This window comes from Astyanax mexicanus, chromosome 3 (genome assembly GCF_023375975.1).
Source record: "Astyanax mexicanus isolate ESR-SI-001 chromosome 3, AstMex3_surface, whole genome shotgun sequence".
In the NCBI taxonomy this organism is placed as follows: Eukaryota; Metazoa; Chordata; class Actinopteri; order Characiformes; family Acestrorhamphidae; genus Astyanax; species Astyanax mexicanus.
In genome coordinates, this window is record NC_064410.1 from 2,353,043 (window position 1) to 2,368,811 (window position 15,769).

At 38.2% G+C, this 15,769-nt stretch overlaps 2 protein-coding genes across 3 annotated transcripts in view; both read left to right on the plus strand.

The window, feature by feature from the left end:
- Positions 1–707: 707 nt before the first annotated feature.
- Positions 708–9,632, plus strand: klhl7 (kelch-like family member 7). The gene is made up of 11 exons (XM_007260672.4): positions 708–954; positions 1,960–2,062; positions 2,224–2,317; positions 2,459–2,583; positions 3,280–3,455; positions 3,993–4,167; positions 4,827–4,969; positions 5,293–5,533; positions 6,025–6,226; positions 6,657–6,754; positions 7,052–9,632. The coding sequence occupies exons 1-11, from the start codon at positions 820–822 to the stop codon at positions 7,480–7,482; spliced, it is 1,923 nt and encodes a 640-aa protein (XP_007260734.3). The 5' UTR covers positions 708–819; the 3' UTR covers positions 7,483–9,632.
- Positions 9,633–10,523: 891 nt separating this feature from the next.
- The window catches only part of dennd3a (DENN/MADD domain containing 3a), a 30,378-nt gene continuing 25,132 nt past the window's right edge, over positions 10,524–15,769 (plus strand). The window contains exons 1-3 of one of the 2 annotated variants that reach the window (XM_015608693.3): positions 10,524–10,753; positions 14,001–14,252; positions 14,975–15,263. In XM_015608693.3, the coding sequence (XP_015464179.3) occupies positions 14,169–14,252; positions 14,975–15,263 (373 nt within the window). In that variant the 5' untranslated portion in view covers positions 10,524–10,753; positions 14,001–14,168. The remainder of the gene's footprint in view (positions 10,754–14,000; positions 14,253–14,974; positions 15,264–15,769) is intronic. The other variant, XM_007260674.4, reaches the window with a different exon arrangement.

The following is a 15,769-nucleotide window of genomic DNA, read 5'->3' on the forward strand; positions in this document are numbered from 1 at the left end:
ACTATAATTGAACGTTAGGGATTTATGGTGATTTCCCTTAAGGTATTTTTTTCTGCAAAACATTTACTGTTCCTTTAAGAGCTTGTTAAGGCCAGTCTTAAGGGAAACAGTTCCCTTAAGCTGTTTCATGCAGCTGGTCACAGACCAGACTCTCCCTATCTGTGTGTAATAGTGACATCTAGTGTACTATAAGAGCAATATAAGGGCTTTTACAAGGAATAATAGATTAGAAGTGTTAAAAATGAACAGAATGACTGTATTGATAATAATAATTGCACACACAAATAAAAGAGATACTGTAAAAATGGTGTTAAATGGTGTGGTAAATATATTACATTTGATAAAAATCAAGATTTTTTTATAATATCGCCCCAGCCCCAATCTTTAGATAATTTATTTGTAAAAATAATAATAATAATAATAATTTTTAAAACAAAACTCAGGTGATCCCTATGGAGGACGAAAAATGACATAGATAAATGCACATATAAAAGAAAAAATAAATAAATGAAAATCAATAATTGTATAGATAAATAAATGAGTTAATAAAAATATTTTATATTAATATATTTATTGATTGATGTGTTACTGCATTTATTTCTCTATTTGTTTATTTAGTTTTATACTTATGTATTTTTTCTTCCTCTATACTCCTGAGTTGTAAGGGACTTTTATTTTGATATATATATATTGTCATGGTGGCCATGTTTTTTTGTATCAGAGTTGAGTGTCCGGCTTCCCCCGCAGATCTACCGCTGTTCTTTTATCTCTCTTTAGATTATTAATATTATTATAGATTATTATTATTATTGAACCGGAATGAAGAGGATGGCCTCTCCTTCCACTGATAAATCCCCCTGCTCCAAAAAGAAAACCGAGAAGAAGATCGCCTCCAAAGAGGAGTACAGATTACTCTCCAATATAATGGGAGTGATGAATAACCTGAGGAAACAGGTGGGTCTGGATTTATGTTTATGTTTATATTTATGTTTATGTCTATATGTCTATGTCCATGTTTATGTTTGGGGTTAGGTTTATGTTTATATTTATGTTTAGCTTTAGGTTGATGTTAGGCTCAGCTTAGGCGTAGGTTTAATGTTTAGGTTTAGCTTTAGGCTTTTGTTTACGTTAAGTTTAGCTTTAGGTTTAGGTTTATCTTTAGGTCTAGGTTTAGGTTTAGTCTCAACTTAGGTTTAGCTTTAGGTTTATGTTTAGCTTTAGGTTTATGTTTAGGCTTAGGTTTAGCTTTAGCTTCAGGCTTAGTTTAGCTTTAGGTTTAGGGTTATCTTTAGGTCTAGCTTTAGGTTTATATTTAGTCTCATCTTAGGTTTAGCGTTAGGTTTATGTTTATGTTTAGCTTTAGGTTTATTTTTAGGCTTAGGGTTATGTTTAGCTTCAGGCTTAGTTTAGCTTTAGGTCTAGGGTTATCTTTAGGTCTTGGTTTAGGTTTAGTCTCATCTTAGGTTTATGTTTAGCTTTAGGTTTATGTTTAGGCTTAGGTTTAGCTTTAGCTTCAGGCTTAGTTTAGCTTTAGGTTTAGGGTTATCTTTAGGTGAAGCTTTAGGTTTATATTTAGTCTCATCTTAGGTTTAGCGTTAGGTTTATGTTTAGCTTTAGGTTTATGTTTAGGCTTAGGGTTATGTTTAGCTTCAGGTTTAGTTTAGCTTTAGGTTTATGTCTAGCTTTAGGTTTATGTTTAGGCTTAGGTTTAGCTTTAGCTTCAGGCTTAGTTTAGCTTTAGGTCTAGGGTTATCTTTAGGTCTTGGTTTAGGTTTAGTCTCATCTTAGGTTTATGTTTAGCTTTAGGTTTAGCTTTAGCTCTAGGTTTAGCTTTAGCTCTAGGTTTATGTCTAGCTTTAGCTTCATGTTTGGCTTTAAACATTTGTAACACTGTGTTCCATATTGATATAAAGTATGATGATGGTGATGAGCACATGATGGTCTTTGTCTTTTTGTTAGGGAATCCTGTGTGATGTCATACTGGTGGTGCAGGGGAAACACATCCTTGCACACAGGGTGGTCCTAGCTGCTGCCAGCCACTTCTTCAACCTTATGTTCACTAGTAAGGCGTGCTTACACTGAAATTAGTGCTTTTCCACTATGGGGGGATTTTACTTTCCAGTAGGATAACTGTCTGTCTTTTAACAACATTTTAGAGACATTAATTCCTATTTTTTGTAAGAGTATGTTGTTGAATGTAGGTTGTTTCTAACTTTACCACAGCCAACATGATGGAGGCCACAAACCATGAGGTGGAGCTTGGAGGTGCAGAGCCAGAGATTATTGAGTTACTGGTGGAATTTGTCTACACAGCTCGGTAAGACAGTGGCTGTATGGAAAAAGCTGTAATATAGCTATATATTGTCTATATTAGTCATTTATTGTGAACCCTAATTAATAAGGATTACAATAAGTTTATATTCCTCATTATTTTGTGTTTATTTGTCTTTTTTTGCAGAATATCTGTCAACAGTAACAATGTCCAGTCGCTCCTTAATGCTGCTAACCAGTACCAGATAGAACCAGTGAAGAAAATGTGTGTGGACTTTTTGAAAGAGCAAGTGGATGCAACTAACTGTCTCGGTAAGTCTTGTAAATTACCTTTAAAATGAAAATTAAAAGATTTGGGGCGCCGAGTGGTCCAGCGGCGATTGGGAGATCGCTGGTTCGAATCCTGGTTATGCAGCTTGCCGTCAGCTGCCAGAGCCCTGAGAAAGCACAATTAGCCTTGCTCTCTCTGGGTGGATAGATGGCGCTCTTTCCCCTCATCACTACTAGGTTGATGTTGATCAGCACAAAGAGTCTGTGAGCTGATGTATCAGAACCAATCAGCAGCAGTTCAAAAAAGAGGCGGAGTCTGGCTTCAGTCAATCAGTCAACCTTTATTTTAACTCGGAAGTACATTGAGAGTGACCCTCATTTGCAATGAAGCAGAGCATTTACAGTTTACAGGGATTGAAAACAGTAGACAAAAAATTCAAAATAGGGGAAAAAATTATAATAAATAAAAATAGATACACTTTAAATAAATGTATTTAATATAGACAAATAAAAGATATATTTATAGAATAAAAAAACTAGGATCATAATCAATTAATGGGTGGGACAATTGACAACCTGTCTAAATTGTGAGAAAATTTTTAAAATAAATAAATAAATAAAAAAAAAGAAAATGTAAAGATTTGGTTGTAATTTTTAGAGGGTGATAGTTATTAACTGTAAATTAACCAAATAAATGTTTTGAAAGTATTTGATGCTATTGATGCTTCAACTCTCCAGGCATCAGCGCACTGGCAGAGTGCCTTAACTGTCCAGAGCTGAAGACTGCAGCCGATGAATTTATCTATCAGCATTTTACAGACGTCTACAAACTGGATGAGTTCTTACAGCTGGACGTGAAGCAGGTCACACACCTTCTCCACCAGGATACACTGACCATCAGAGCTGAGGATCAGGTGAGTCTAAACAGAAGAGTCCATTTCACTCAGATGTAGCTGGGATTTAGCTTCCTTACCTAATAATGATGCGGTCTCCTTTCAGAGCGGATGAATCCGATTCCAGGTTATGTTCAGTCAAAGAGAGAGAGAGAGAGAGAGAGAGAGAGAGAGAGAGAGAGTGTCAGTCAGAAACTTCACTCCTTCGTTTCTTTGGTTTTACTATGAGTGAATGAGCTACTGAGCTCTGAGTTTCCTCTTCGGAAGTCTCCATTGCTCCACCAGCCGCTCGAGTTCAGTAATACTGAGCCGGATCGTCTTCACATGTGTTTTATGATCTACAAATAAAAACCTGTTATCTGAACAATTGATTGAATGTGTTTGGGATTATTGCTAACCCACATTTTAAAAGGATTTTGGGGTCAGAGCATCTAAATAAGCACAGAAAGAGAGTGATGTTTGAATTTTTCTATGGATTTTAAGTAGCGACATTTTGGTATGCACAGCACCTTTAATCATAAGTCCTGAGTGTTTTACTGTATGTGTGTGTTCATGCAGATTTATGACGCGGCTGTGCGGTGGTTGAAGTATGACGTGTTGAACCGGCAGCAGTACATCGTGGATGTTCTGAGCAAAGTGCGCTTTCCCCTCGTTTCCAAAAACTTTCTCAGTAAGACTGTCCAGGCCGAGCCTCTGATCCAGGACAACCCAGAGTGTCTTAAAATGGTCATCTGTGAGTATCCTTAGGACTGATATAGGGCCCTATGATATCCGCAATAACGGAAACATGGACAGAATTGAGGAATAAAAGCATAATTTAGGGAATTATAGGGAATACACCTTCAAACTGGGGATACGAGTAATGTAAAAACGTCATACACATATCATATTCTAACCAGCACAGATACATCATTATCTAATATCAAAAATCAGTGCAGCAGGTAGCTAGAATTGATAGCTGCATACCAATGTTCTGAGACAAATAACTAAGGACTCAAGTTAACTGTTCCCTTGTGAAAAGGATGTTCAAATTAGGTAAAGAATACTAAAGTGTGTTTTCTATTTAATATACTTATTAATAAAACTACACATTAAATATGCTTTCTCTGTATTTCCATAAAATATATTTTTTAGCAGTATGCTTTAAATTATATGTTGTGTTCATAGAATATCATATGTAGTGGCATTAAATACTGCAGTTTTGTGTATTTTTTTTATATGAAAAAGGAATCAAAAACATAACCCAATGCATTATGTTGTATTTAAATATAGCTTATAGCTACTATTAAAATATACTTAAGGTGCCAAAAGTTGTTTTAAAATAGTACATTTAGTATGTATTTAAGTGCATATTCATTTTAATGCTAAAAGTATGTACTTTTCCATGTTAAGGTGGAATGCGGTACCACCTTCTGTCCCCTGAGGACCGAGAGGAACTGGGGGAGAGCAGCCGTCCACGTCGCAAGAAACACGACTTCCGCATTGCGCTGTTTGGTGGCTCACAGCCACAATCCTGCCGCTACTTTAACCCCAAGGTGCACCATCATAAACACATATTACCACTTACTACCACTCATAAAGCCTCACTGCTAATACTAATGCTGCTGCACTAATGCTAATACTAATGCTGCTGCACCCAGCCCTAGTGGAGATCTGGACATTTTTAAATCTAAGCTAACTGTAAATAAACCAAAGCGCTTTTCTTACCCAAATAAACTGTTTTTAAGAGGAAAAAATGTGTATAGATTAATATCCAGCTCTCGTTTGACTTGAAAATAACTTTTTAAGCATTACAATTTTGTTTACTTAGCTTAGCTTAGCTTGACCCTGAGCTGTATTGCCACTGTCGCTGTTTCAGGATTACAGTTGGACTGATATCCGCTGTCCCTTCGAGAAACGGCGGGATGCTGCAGCAGTTTTCTGGGATAACGTGGTCTACATCCTGGGAGGCTCTCAGCTCTTCCCCATCAAAAGAATGGACTGTTATAATGTGGTGAAGGACAGCTGGTACTCCAAGCTGGGCCCTCCGAACCCCAGAGACAGTCTGGCAGCCTGCGCCTCTAAGGGCAAGATCTACACGTCAGGAGGGTCTGAAGTAGGTGGGTTTGTGTAGGAAGCCGTGACTGATGATGTGTGGATGTGAGCAACTGAAATATAAAGCAGGTTAAGTCCTCTGAGAAAATTACAGGCTGAATTATCTACTGTTTTTCTCTGAACTCCGTGGTCCTCCGGTAATTTTAGTCTTGTTCAGGACTGACATCTCTGAGTTTCATCTCCTTGCGTTTAATTAAATAACTATTTGTCCACTGCGTTTCCACTGAGATCCACGTAAACACACGACAGCAAGTGGAAATGGAGGAGCTACTGAACGCTGTGATGTCATGTGACCGAGAAAGCCAAAAAAGTCACTGGTCCTCCTGCATCTGGACTGCAATTGAAAAAACAGGAGTTTTATCAATGCAGTCCGGATAGGGCTTATGTCTCTATAAACTTATAAACTGTTTAGAAAATTTTCCATGTGAAACAACACCTATTTAGGCAATATTTAACCCTAAGCATATCTGTCTGTGTGTGTATGTCCATGTGTCAGGAAGCTCTGCACTGAATCTGTTTGAGTGTTACGACACTCGGACAGAAACCTGGAGGAACAAGCCCAGCATGCTGCAGCCGCGGTGCAGCCACGGCTCTGTGGAGGCCAACGGTCTCATCTACGTGTGCGGAGGCAGCCTGGGGAACAACGTGTCCGGCAGGGTCCTAAACAACTGCGAGGTGTACGACCCCAGCACAGAGGAGTAAGCCTAACTCCTCTTACCGGACCACTCATGGTTCCTGAGTGTAGCGCTGTCAGTTTAGTGCAATCGGTGAGCCGCTAATGCTAATGCTGCTGCACCCAGCCTTAGTGGAAATCTGGTAATCTAAGTTTACTGTGAATAAATAGAAGTGCTTTACTCACCCAAATAAACAGTTTTCAGGAGAGAAATCTGTGTAGATTAACATTCAGCACTTGTGTAACTTTTTCACGAATTACAGTTTTGTTTACGAGACCTGCTAAATTAGAAGAAAACAAGGTGACACCCATGTTCTCCTTCAATCCAGTGTGCCTTGGGAATTAAAATAGACCAGTAAAAAATAAGTCATTTCTGTGTTTGGTTACGTGTTTGGTTGTGTTCAGCAGACGATGTAGAGACATATGTTCAGTGTATTTATTTTCTGTGAACCCAGATGGAGAGTGCTGTGTGGTATGAGAGAGGCCAGGAAGAACCATGGACTGGTTGTAGTCAACTCAAGGATCTATGCTGTGGGTGGACAGAACGGCCTCGGTGAGTTTTCTCCCTCTGTACTTGCTTACTTGCTACTGCAGACAATGAGGAAGAGGTTGAGGAAGAGTTTCATCATGTGCAGCATCATAAACAACTTAGAGAGACCTACTGTATTTTACAAAGGAGAAGAAAATGGATTTTAGCGTAAGGACATTTAGTTTAATTGAATAATGGTCATAATGTTGTGGCTCATCTAGGTATATTTTTGTGTCTGTAAGGTCTCCAGGTGTATCATCATCAGGGGGACTAAGTGATTGCTGACTGTGTTCCTCTGTATTATTAACTCTCGTCCTACAGGTGGTCTGGACTCGGCGGAGTACTATGAGATAGGCAGTAATGAGTGGAAAATGGCCGCACCGATGCCGTGGAGAGGCGTCACGGTGAAGTGTGCGGCGGTGGGCTCGGTTATCTACGTCCTGGCAGGCTTCCAGGGAGTGGGCCGCTTGGGCCATATCATGGAGTACCACACGGAGACGGACAAGTGGGTGACCTCCAGCAAAGAACGTGCTTTTCCTGTCACCAGCTGCCTCATCTGTGTGGTGGACACCTGCGGAGCGAATGAGGAGGACCTGAGCACTATTCATGAACCTTCCTCTTCATCCTCTTCATCCTCAACAACAGCAGCAGCAGCAGCGGTCGCAGCATCAGCATCCTCCTCCTCATCCTCTGCCTCTTCTTCTTCCTCTTCTTCCACATCCTCAGCTCCTGCAGGTCATGGACAATGCTGAAGATGGATCTTTGAGACTTGTATTATAATATTTTAGTGGGTTTTTCTCTGTTTAGGGTGGAGTTTTTAGTCCACCAACAGCATCCTGTGGGCATCCAGCATCTCGACTGCTGGAACACTAGAGGATGACTCCATCAACACTGTAAACTGTGCGGCAACGAATTCAGAGCTTCAAATCTGGTTTCTAAGAGGTGGAGCAGCTATAGGTGGGAGTTTCTATTATAAATGAACACAGTGTTTAAAAACTCCAGCAGCACGGCTGTCTCTGATCTTCTTATACAGACTTCTCACACAACACACACTACTAACACTAACCACCCAAATAGTACCTGTTCTATAGTGGTTCTGTGGGGGCCTAATCATTAAAGAACAGCAATAATAAAAGCAGGATAATAAAGTGTGAAGAGAAACAGAAAATTGATTATGGTCTATAAATACTCTGGATAAAAAAAAACTGAAGAGATCACTTCAGTTTCTGAATCAGTTTCTCTGATTTCGCTATTAATAGGTTTATGTTTGAGTAAAATGAACATTGTTGTTTTATTCTATAAACTACAGACAACATTTCTACCAAATTCCAAATAAAAATATTGTCATTTAGAGCATTTATTCATTTGCAGAAAATGAGAAATGGCAGATTCAACAAAAAGGTGCAAATTTTAAGAGTTCAGAAATCAATATTTGCTGGAATAACCCTGGTTTTTAATCACAGTTTTCATGCATCTTGGCATCATGTTCTCCTCCACCAGTTTTACACACTGCTTTTGGATAACTCAAGCAGTTTAGCTTGTTGGTTTAATGGCTTTTGATCATTTATCTTACTCCTGATTATATTCCAGAGGGTTTTCAATTTGGTAAAATCAAAGAAACTCATCATTTTTAAGTGGATCATAAGTGAAACATGGCTGTAGAAACAAGGAGGTGGTCACAATGTTATGCTTAATTATTGTACATGCAGAGTTTTAAAGGGCAAAATTCACTGATGTGCCAAAAGTAATGCGAGAGTACCGGTAGTATTTTGTGGACAACTCAACAAGTGGTAATGATTGTGTCTGGCAGCATCTGGCTAGAATTGTCCACGTCAACAGACAATTGTCTCTGGCAGTAATCGTGTCCACGTTTAATGCAGGAGGAGGCCTTACACTCTTATTCTGTAGGTCAATACAGTGTTCTTTAGCTTTGATTGAGCATGGCAAAAATCATGGGACGTGATACTTGTTCCTGGATGTCCCGGATCGCCCATGCTGAGTAAGTGTTTGCACTTTCCCTTTTTCCTCACACACCCTTTTCTGAGCATGTTCAAACATTTTCACATTTCACATTTCTTTACCGTTGTTAACTGAAGACCTTAACGTCTTTATAAGCTACCTCACAACGTTTTTCACAATAGTTTTAAGGAAGTATTGAGATTAAATGTTTTTTTTTTTTACTTTATCCATTAAATGTGGTAATGTAAAGGGTTTTCTCATAAGTAAGGCTTTATAAGCAATATGAAATGAAAACGGTTTGACAGACAGTGATCTAATTTTAAACACTAGGAAACATGACCTTACATGACCTTAAGAGAAATTCTGTCCATATTTTAAAGCTAGTTCTCGATTGTATATAAATATTAAATGTATGTATTTGAATGGTAGGTGGTTTCTTTTTACAGTTTTAATCATTACCATTTTTCCTTCTTTGTGATTTGTTAATTTGATAGAGAATTCATTGTTCCATCAGTGGTGGTAAAGCATCTTGTCCCAGGTGCATCAAAACAGTCCCAAACAATGGTACTACCACCACCATGTTTCACAGATAGGATAAGGACTTTGTGCTGGAATGCAGCAGTTTTTTTTTCTGGGAAGCAGCAGCTTTATCCTTGCAGCCCTGCAATGCACACTATTGTTGTTCTTCTAGTGGTGGAGAAGATCATGTTAATTAACATTATCCAGCGTGAGAAAAGTCTTTAGTTGCTTTTAAGTTACCTTGGTTTCTTTGTGATCTTGCGGACTATTACACGCTTTGCTCTTAGCGTGATCTTTGCTAGTCAGCCATTCTGTCTGACTGTGGATTGGTGGAGTCTTCAGATTTTTTTTTTATACATACTTTTGCCACTAACAGATATGTAAAACTGGACCATTTTCCTCAATAAATAAAAGCCCAAGTTTATTTTTTGTGTCTTACTTGTGTTTTTTGTTTTTTATTATCTAGGTTCAGGATTTGTGTGAAAATCTAATGAATATTTAGGTTTTTAGAAATATAAAAACTTCTAAATCAGTGGTGTTCAACCAGTATGGCAGTAGGGTTTTGCTGGTAATGCTGATTAGAGGTGCATGATATGTGTGATAATGCTGTTGGACATGTCGATATAGATTTAATTGTGATAAATTAATATCTAAACTAGTTTAAATTATTGGATAAATTAGTTTAGCTTTCACTAAGCCTTAATACATCATGGACATGCCTTAATTATCTTGTTCCAACACAAGTCGTGGCCACACCCTAGGATCTCATTCCCCAAAAGACGCATTAATTCCAATTTCACTGTTCACATTAATGTTGCATGTCCATGGATGGGATACATATCCGATTTAGGATCACATATAAAAGGTTATGTTCACATTTCCAAGCTGAAGCGATCTGATTTTTTCCTGGCTGTGTGAATGTGCCAAATCCGATCTTTTCAAATTAGATCTGAGCCACTTCCGTATGTGGTATTGGATATGTTGCTTTGTTGTTGGTGAAGAAGGAGAGTTTATACAGGTATCAATTAATGTGCGCATGTGAGACGTTTCAGGTACAGATTCAGATAATTTATATTTGTGAATGTGAACCGTCAAATCCGATCTAAGCACAAAATTGGCAAAAAAAAAAAAATGAGCAATGTGGCTTGTAATGTGAACATAGCCTAAATGACTTAAATTGGATTTGGCACGTTCACACAGCCATGAAAAAATCAGATTTGAGTCACTTTAGCCTGGTAATGTGTGTCTGCGGTCAGCAGGGGGCGGACTGCTCGCTCTGAGCCGGAGCTGTGGAGCCGTGGAGCCGGGGAGCAGGCGGAGTTTGGCCGGTGGTTAGCTGGAGGAGGGCGGGAGGAGTCTCTGGACCTGACCGCGGTTCTCCCGCTCCCTAAACCTTCTCTCCTTCACTCAGAGAGAGAGTTTATCTGTGAGGACAAACCCTCGATCAGAGTATCCAGCTCCTGGTCTTTAACCTGGAGCTTTTATTCGAATCTCAGTCCGGATTTAACCCTAGCTAAATGGAAGTTCAGCCGGTGTTGCAATCAGGTTAGTTCAGTTTTGTGTTTCCATACCGGGAGACGTATGTACTGCTGACATATGTCGCCTTCAAGAACTGTATATATGTAACTTATATACTTAATATGCACTAAATATGTTTCTTTAGTACAGCACTGAACTGTAGTTTAAAACACACAGCTAGATTAACTAGTTAGTTGCTACTAACTAGCGTTAACTAATAAGTTATTGAGAGCAGAAGAGGTGAGTTGAGAGTGAGATATTAACGTTAGCTGTTAACTAACTTAGCTTAAGGCTTGACTAGGTTAACTAGCTAATAAATGTATTTATTTGTGTATTTAGTTTGCAAAAACTGAGGTAAAACTATATCTAACATAATTGTATTGAGTATTGAGGCATTTTATTTAACCTTAATAGCGTTAACATAACTTTTGTGTCATACAGGAGAGAGAGCTAACTATAGAGGTAACTAGATGTATAAGTTTAGTAAGTCAAATTAATAAATGATGTTCTGGGAAATGTTTCTTTAGTAAATTAAGTTACAGCACTGTGTACTAGTTTAGTGAGAGCATACGTGGAGAGGAAGATGTGTCTAGCTAACATTACAGTGTAGGTTAACTAACTAACGTTACTTATAAGTTAACTGACTTACTAACTTAGCTTTTAGCTAGCTAAACATGTAACTTAGCTAGCTAGTTAGATTATTTGTGCTTTTAGTTTGCAGAAACTGAGGTAAAACAATATCTAACATAATACTTATTTTTATGTGTCTAGCTAATATTACAGTGCTGGTTAACTAGCTAGCTTGCGTTAGCCAACTTAGTTAACTAGTTAATGACAGCTAACGTTAGCTAGCTTAACTAATAATGTTGAATGTAAGTTAACGTATTTATGCTTTTAGTTTGCAGAAACTGAGGTAAAACAATATCTAACAATGTTATTGAGGTTTTTTTTTTACATTTGTATTTATTTTTACTTATTTTTATGTGTCTAGCTAATATAACAGTGCAGGTTAACTAGCTAGCTAGCTTGCGTTAGCTAACTTAGTTAACTAGTTAATGACAGCTAGCTAGCTTAACTAATAACTTAAATGTAACATTTGTGCTTTTAGTTTGCAGAAAATGAAGTAAAACAATAGCTAATATTATATTATTGAGTTCCTAGTATTTAACTATACCTCAGAAATTTAATTTTAGAGTTATCTAAGCTAACTAATGTTTTAGTGACCTAAATTTTTTTGAGCGTTTTACTAGTTAGCTAGCGTTAGCTTAGCTAGTTAACATTAGCTTATTTGCTAACGCTAGCATGACAACTAACCTATCAGTTAATTTAAGGTTAAACATGTAGTTGTTGTGTCGTGTGTCATTTTCGTTCAATTTCACAATTTTGTGCTAATTTGTGTTGATCTGTTACCTAAAATCTCAATAAAATAACATTTTAAGTGTTTAAATTGCATTGAAGCCACTGTAAACTCTTAGTAACTCTACTTTTCTTTTGTACATTTGTAACTTACCCATTCATAAACATGCAAGGAACTGGAACTGTTTTATCTCTCTCTCTTTCTCTCTCTCTCTCTCTCTCTCTCTCTCTCTCTCTCTCTCTCTTACTTTACTCCATTATTTTTCAGCTTCTCATCATGTGGCATAACAACTTTTCTCATTGGGATGAATAGACTCTCTGTGCAACACATTACCTCAGTCATACTGGTAGCCTACTTACAGGATCCTGGCCCACAGTGCTGTGTTTCTGGACTCTGTGGGTCTCTGTAAGTTACAGCCAGGCACGGATCCCTGGTTCTGTGTGAGTGAGACATCTGTGTGCTAGTGGAAACCAGATGTTGGGCTGGGACTAAAAGACAAAGGTTAAGAGAGGCTCAACTATTACACAGCATTGAAATGCGCATTAAGGGCGTCTTTCACAAGAAAGCACAGAAATGAATACGCTTTTGAAACTTCATACTCTCCATGGGATTGTAAAAAAACATAGCTGTGGAATGATCCTACATTTCCCGTTAACAACCGATAACCAGTTTTCTTAAATGATGCACGTCTTCATTCTAGAATAGAGTATCGTATTGAAATGTGGCGTCATATATTAGTATTTTTATTGAATCATTAATCAAATAAATGGGATGGAAATGCAGCAAAAATTGGTTGTCAAATAATGTAAAATCAACACCGTTAAATACAGAATTCCTGGTGTTTGCTTATTTAGGAGTATTTTATCCCCTTCCATCTTTCAAAAATCACAGTCACATTATTACTGTATAGCATGTGGTTAAAGTTTGTCTCAGATCACCTCCTAAAGTGATCAGGCTTGTATCTGTATTTTATCTGATTAGATTTGTATTTTAAATGGCTCTTTGCATTTTTATGTGGTTTGCTCTTATCCAGATATATTCCTGATACTCAAGAGGGTGAATTAATCAGGTGTAGAGAAAAATCACTCTCTCTGTGTCTCTAAAAATGTGTAAACACTCCAGATAAGGGACAAGACAACAGCCATACTCTCTGTATATCAGCTCCTTATACATTTAAACATATTTGTAGTGTTTAAATCCCACGTTTAATGCTTCTGCTGTCTATGGAGTGATATAGAAGCAGTCGCTGTCTGTTTGCCTTGACGATTCTGGCCATATGCTGCCGTTTACACATTACACAAACGCATTACTTTGTGTGCAGTATATGCAACATATTTAAGCTGTTTTTGCACTGTTAAAAATATTATATTGATATAAAGTGTGGTAAGGTATAGGAGGTTTTTGGCATGGAGCCCTCAAATGACTTTGAAACGGCCTTGTTTATTGTTTGGCTTTGTTTTTTTTTAATTCAATTAAAATTAAAAACCTCTCTTTTTGATAGTATCTTGTCTTTATCTGTGATCAGGGGATTTCTGCACAATGCTTGGTGAAAGTATTTTCACTCTGGCCTCAGGCCTGATATGTATCTGAAGGGTGTGTGTCACTAGCATGGGTTCATTGGAGCACAATGTACTGCCTCTATTCTTTATTAGACAGCTGGATTAGATTTGATTATCTTATATTAAAAGTTTGAGATTCTTCTTTAAATCATGAGAGCATTTGATTTAATTGAGGTTTACCGCTTGAGCTATTTTGATCATTAAACCTCTGCAAACTGAACTCATGTTACTCAACATGCAAATATGTGGTTGTGTGTCATTTACAGAAATGGGTGGCTTGCTCAGTATTCTTCATATAGAACTTCCTCATAAAGAGTCATCTTTTTAACGCCGTCATTCTGCTTATGTGTCTGAACAGGACAACGGGAGGTTAATGGTCCAGCCAGTTTCGTGTACAGTCATGCTGGATGATTATGATCCTGAAGATCTCAGTCTAAAGACCAGCTTTAGTGCTGCAGCTTTGTACGTGTGATCTGGAGGATCCTGGTGAAGGAACCTGCTCTGAAGATTGACAGTGCTGCCTCTGATGGCGGACAACATCCCATCGGGGCTGCTGGAGGCTTGTGTGGTTGTTGGAGCATCCAGTGAGAATCTTAAGGAGTTATACCAGGTACTGTATTGTTGAGTTTGAGAGCCTGATATACTGTATGAATTGACTTGATTTGACAAACACTCCTCTGTTTAATATCTGAAGGATGTTTGTCTTTTATCCATATTTTCTAAGGAATTTAATGTTTTTAGGTTCTTATCAGAGTTTACTCAGACTAAGACATTTTATGCATTATAATAAAAGGAAAAATCTGACTTTGCTGGTGAAATATAGGACTGGCAGTCTGTTGCTACTAAAGCCTGTAGCTTTAGACTTCTTTTCAACACATCGGTCATTATGTAGTGAAGCAATTCATTCATTCATTCATTCATTCATTCATTCATTCTGTGCTGTGTTGTGCTGTGCTGAAACATCATTCCACCCAAAGTGATCAGACAGATAAGGACAGAGTAATGTTTAACTACACCCTGCAAGTCAGCTAGTTCATTGGATTGAGTAAATTGCTCATATTGCATAGGATCATATACAATACCAGTCAAAAGTCTATACACAACTTTATTTCATTTATTTTCTACATTGTAGATTAATATAAAATACATTAAAACAATCAAGGGACACATGGAATTACGTAGTAAACATTTTAAAAAGTTGTTCTTCTCTGCGATCCAAAATTTTGACTGGTACTGTATATTCAGTATATTATGGCACAGAATTAAATATTATCAGATGACCTGGGAAGTCTTTAATACATGCATTGCTCTACAAATGTCTCTGGTTCTCAGGCTCAGCTGCAGGGTAAAGAGAAGGAGCTCCCCACGTTGGAAGCTGAAGTGTTGCAGGTCCACGCACCACCGTTTGTGTTTAAGGAAAGCGAGAATGATGGTCACGGGCACGCTCCAGCGTTTAGCAGAGTGCAGAGGAGACGCTCCTTCTTAAAGAAGAAGAGGGAGAGACCTGCTGTGTCCTCCAGCAATGGGACCAAGACCATCGATTCCAGCATCAGCAGTGCGGATGATCTCAGTGTTCCTAAAAACATCGACCTCATTGCTCTTCCTCAGCTCTGTTTTCCAGGTAAAACTTCCTAAATGATTTATTACGGACAAAGTCTCTTATCGGCGTACACCAGGGGTCCGCAATAGGCTTCCCACGGGCCAGATGTGGCCAGCAAGCATGAAACATCTGGCCTGTGAGATTGTTTGAACTATAATGAATGATAATGGTAAAAAAAAATAGAAATAAAATGCTTCTCTGGCGAGCTTTTGTTTACTTTCCTCCCCTGTCCCTCTCTCTGTCGCACTCAGGGTGACTTTAGTTTCCGCCCGTTCTCATTTTTCCGCCTCCTTATAAGGGGGATTTTTATTTATTTTTTCCTTGCTGTGTCCCAATTCACCTTATAAGGGCACCGCTAGTGTGCTGGACCGTGACCCTGGTGACACGGGTTCGATCTCGCATGAGAAGCGCTGTGTTTATTTATTTATTTTTTATATAACTGTTCTGCAATTGGGTTCAACAACCCTCTGGGCTGGAGAGCTACTAGTCTGTAGCACTCCATCCCATTACACTTCATTTTTTCGATT

Coding starts and splice junctions, on each gene's coding strand:
- klhl7 (XM_007260672.4), top strand. CDS start 820: ATGAAGAGGATGGCCTCTCCTTCCACTGATAAATCCCCCTGCTCCAAA. Junction 3,456..3,992: donor CCATCAGAGCTGAGGATCAG/GTGAGTCTAAAC, acceptor GTGTTCATGCAG/ATTTATGACGCGGCTGTGCG. Junction 6,227..6,656: donor TACGACCCCAGCACAGAGGA/GTAAGCCTAACT, acceptor CTGTGAACCCAG/ATGGAGAGTGCTGTGTGGTA.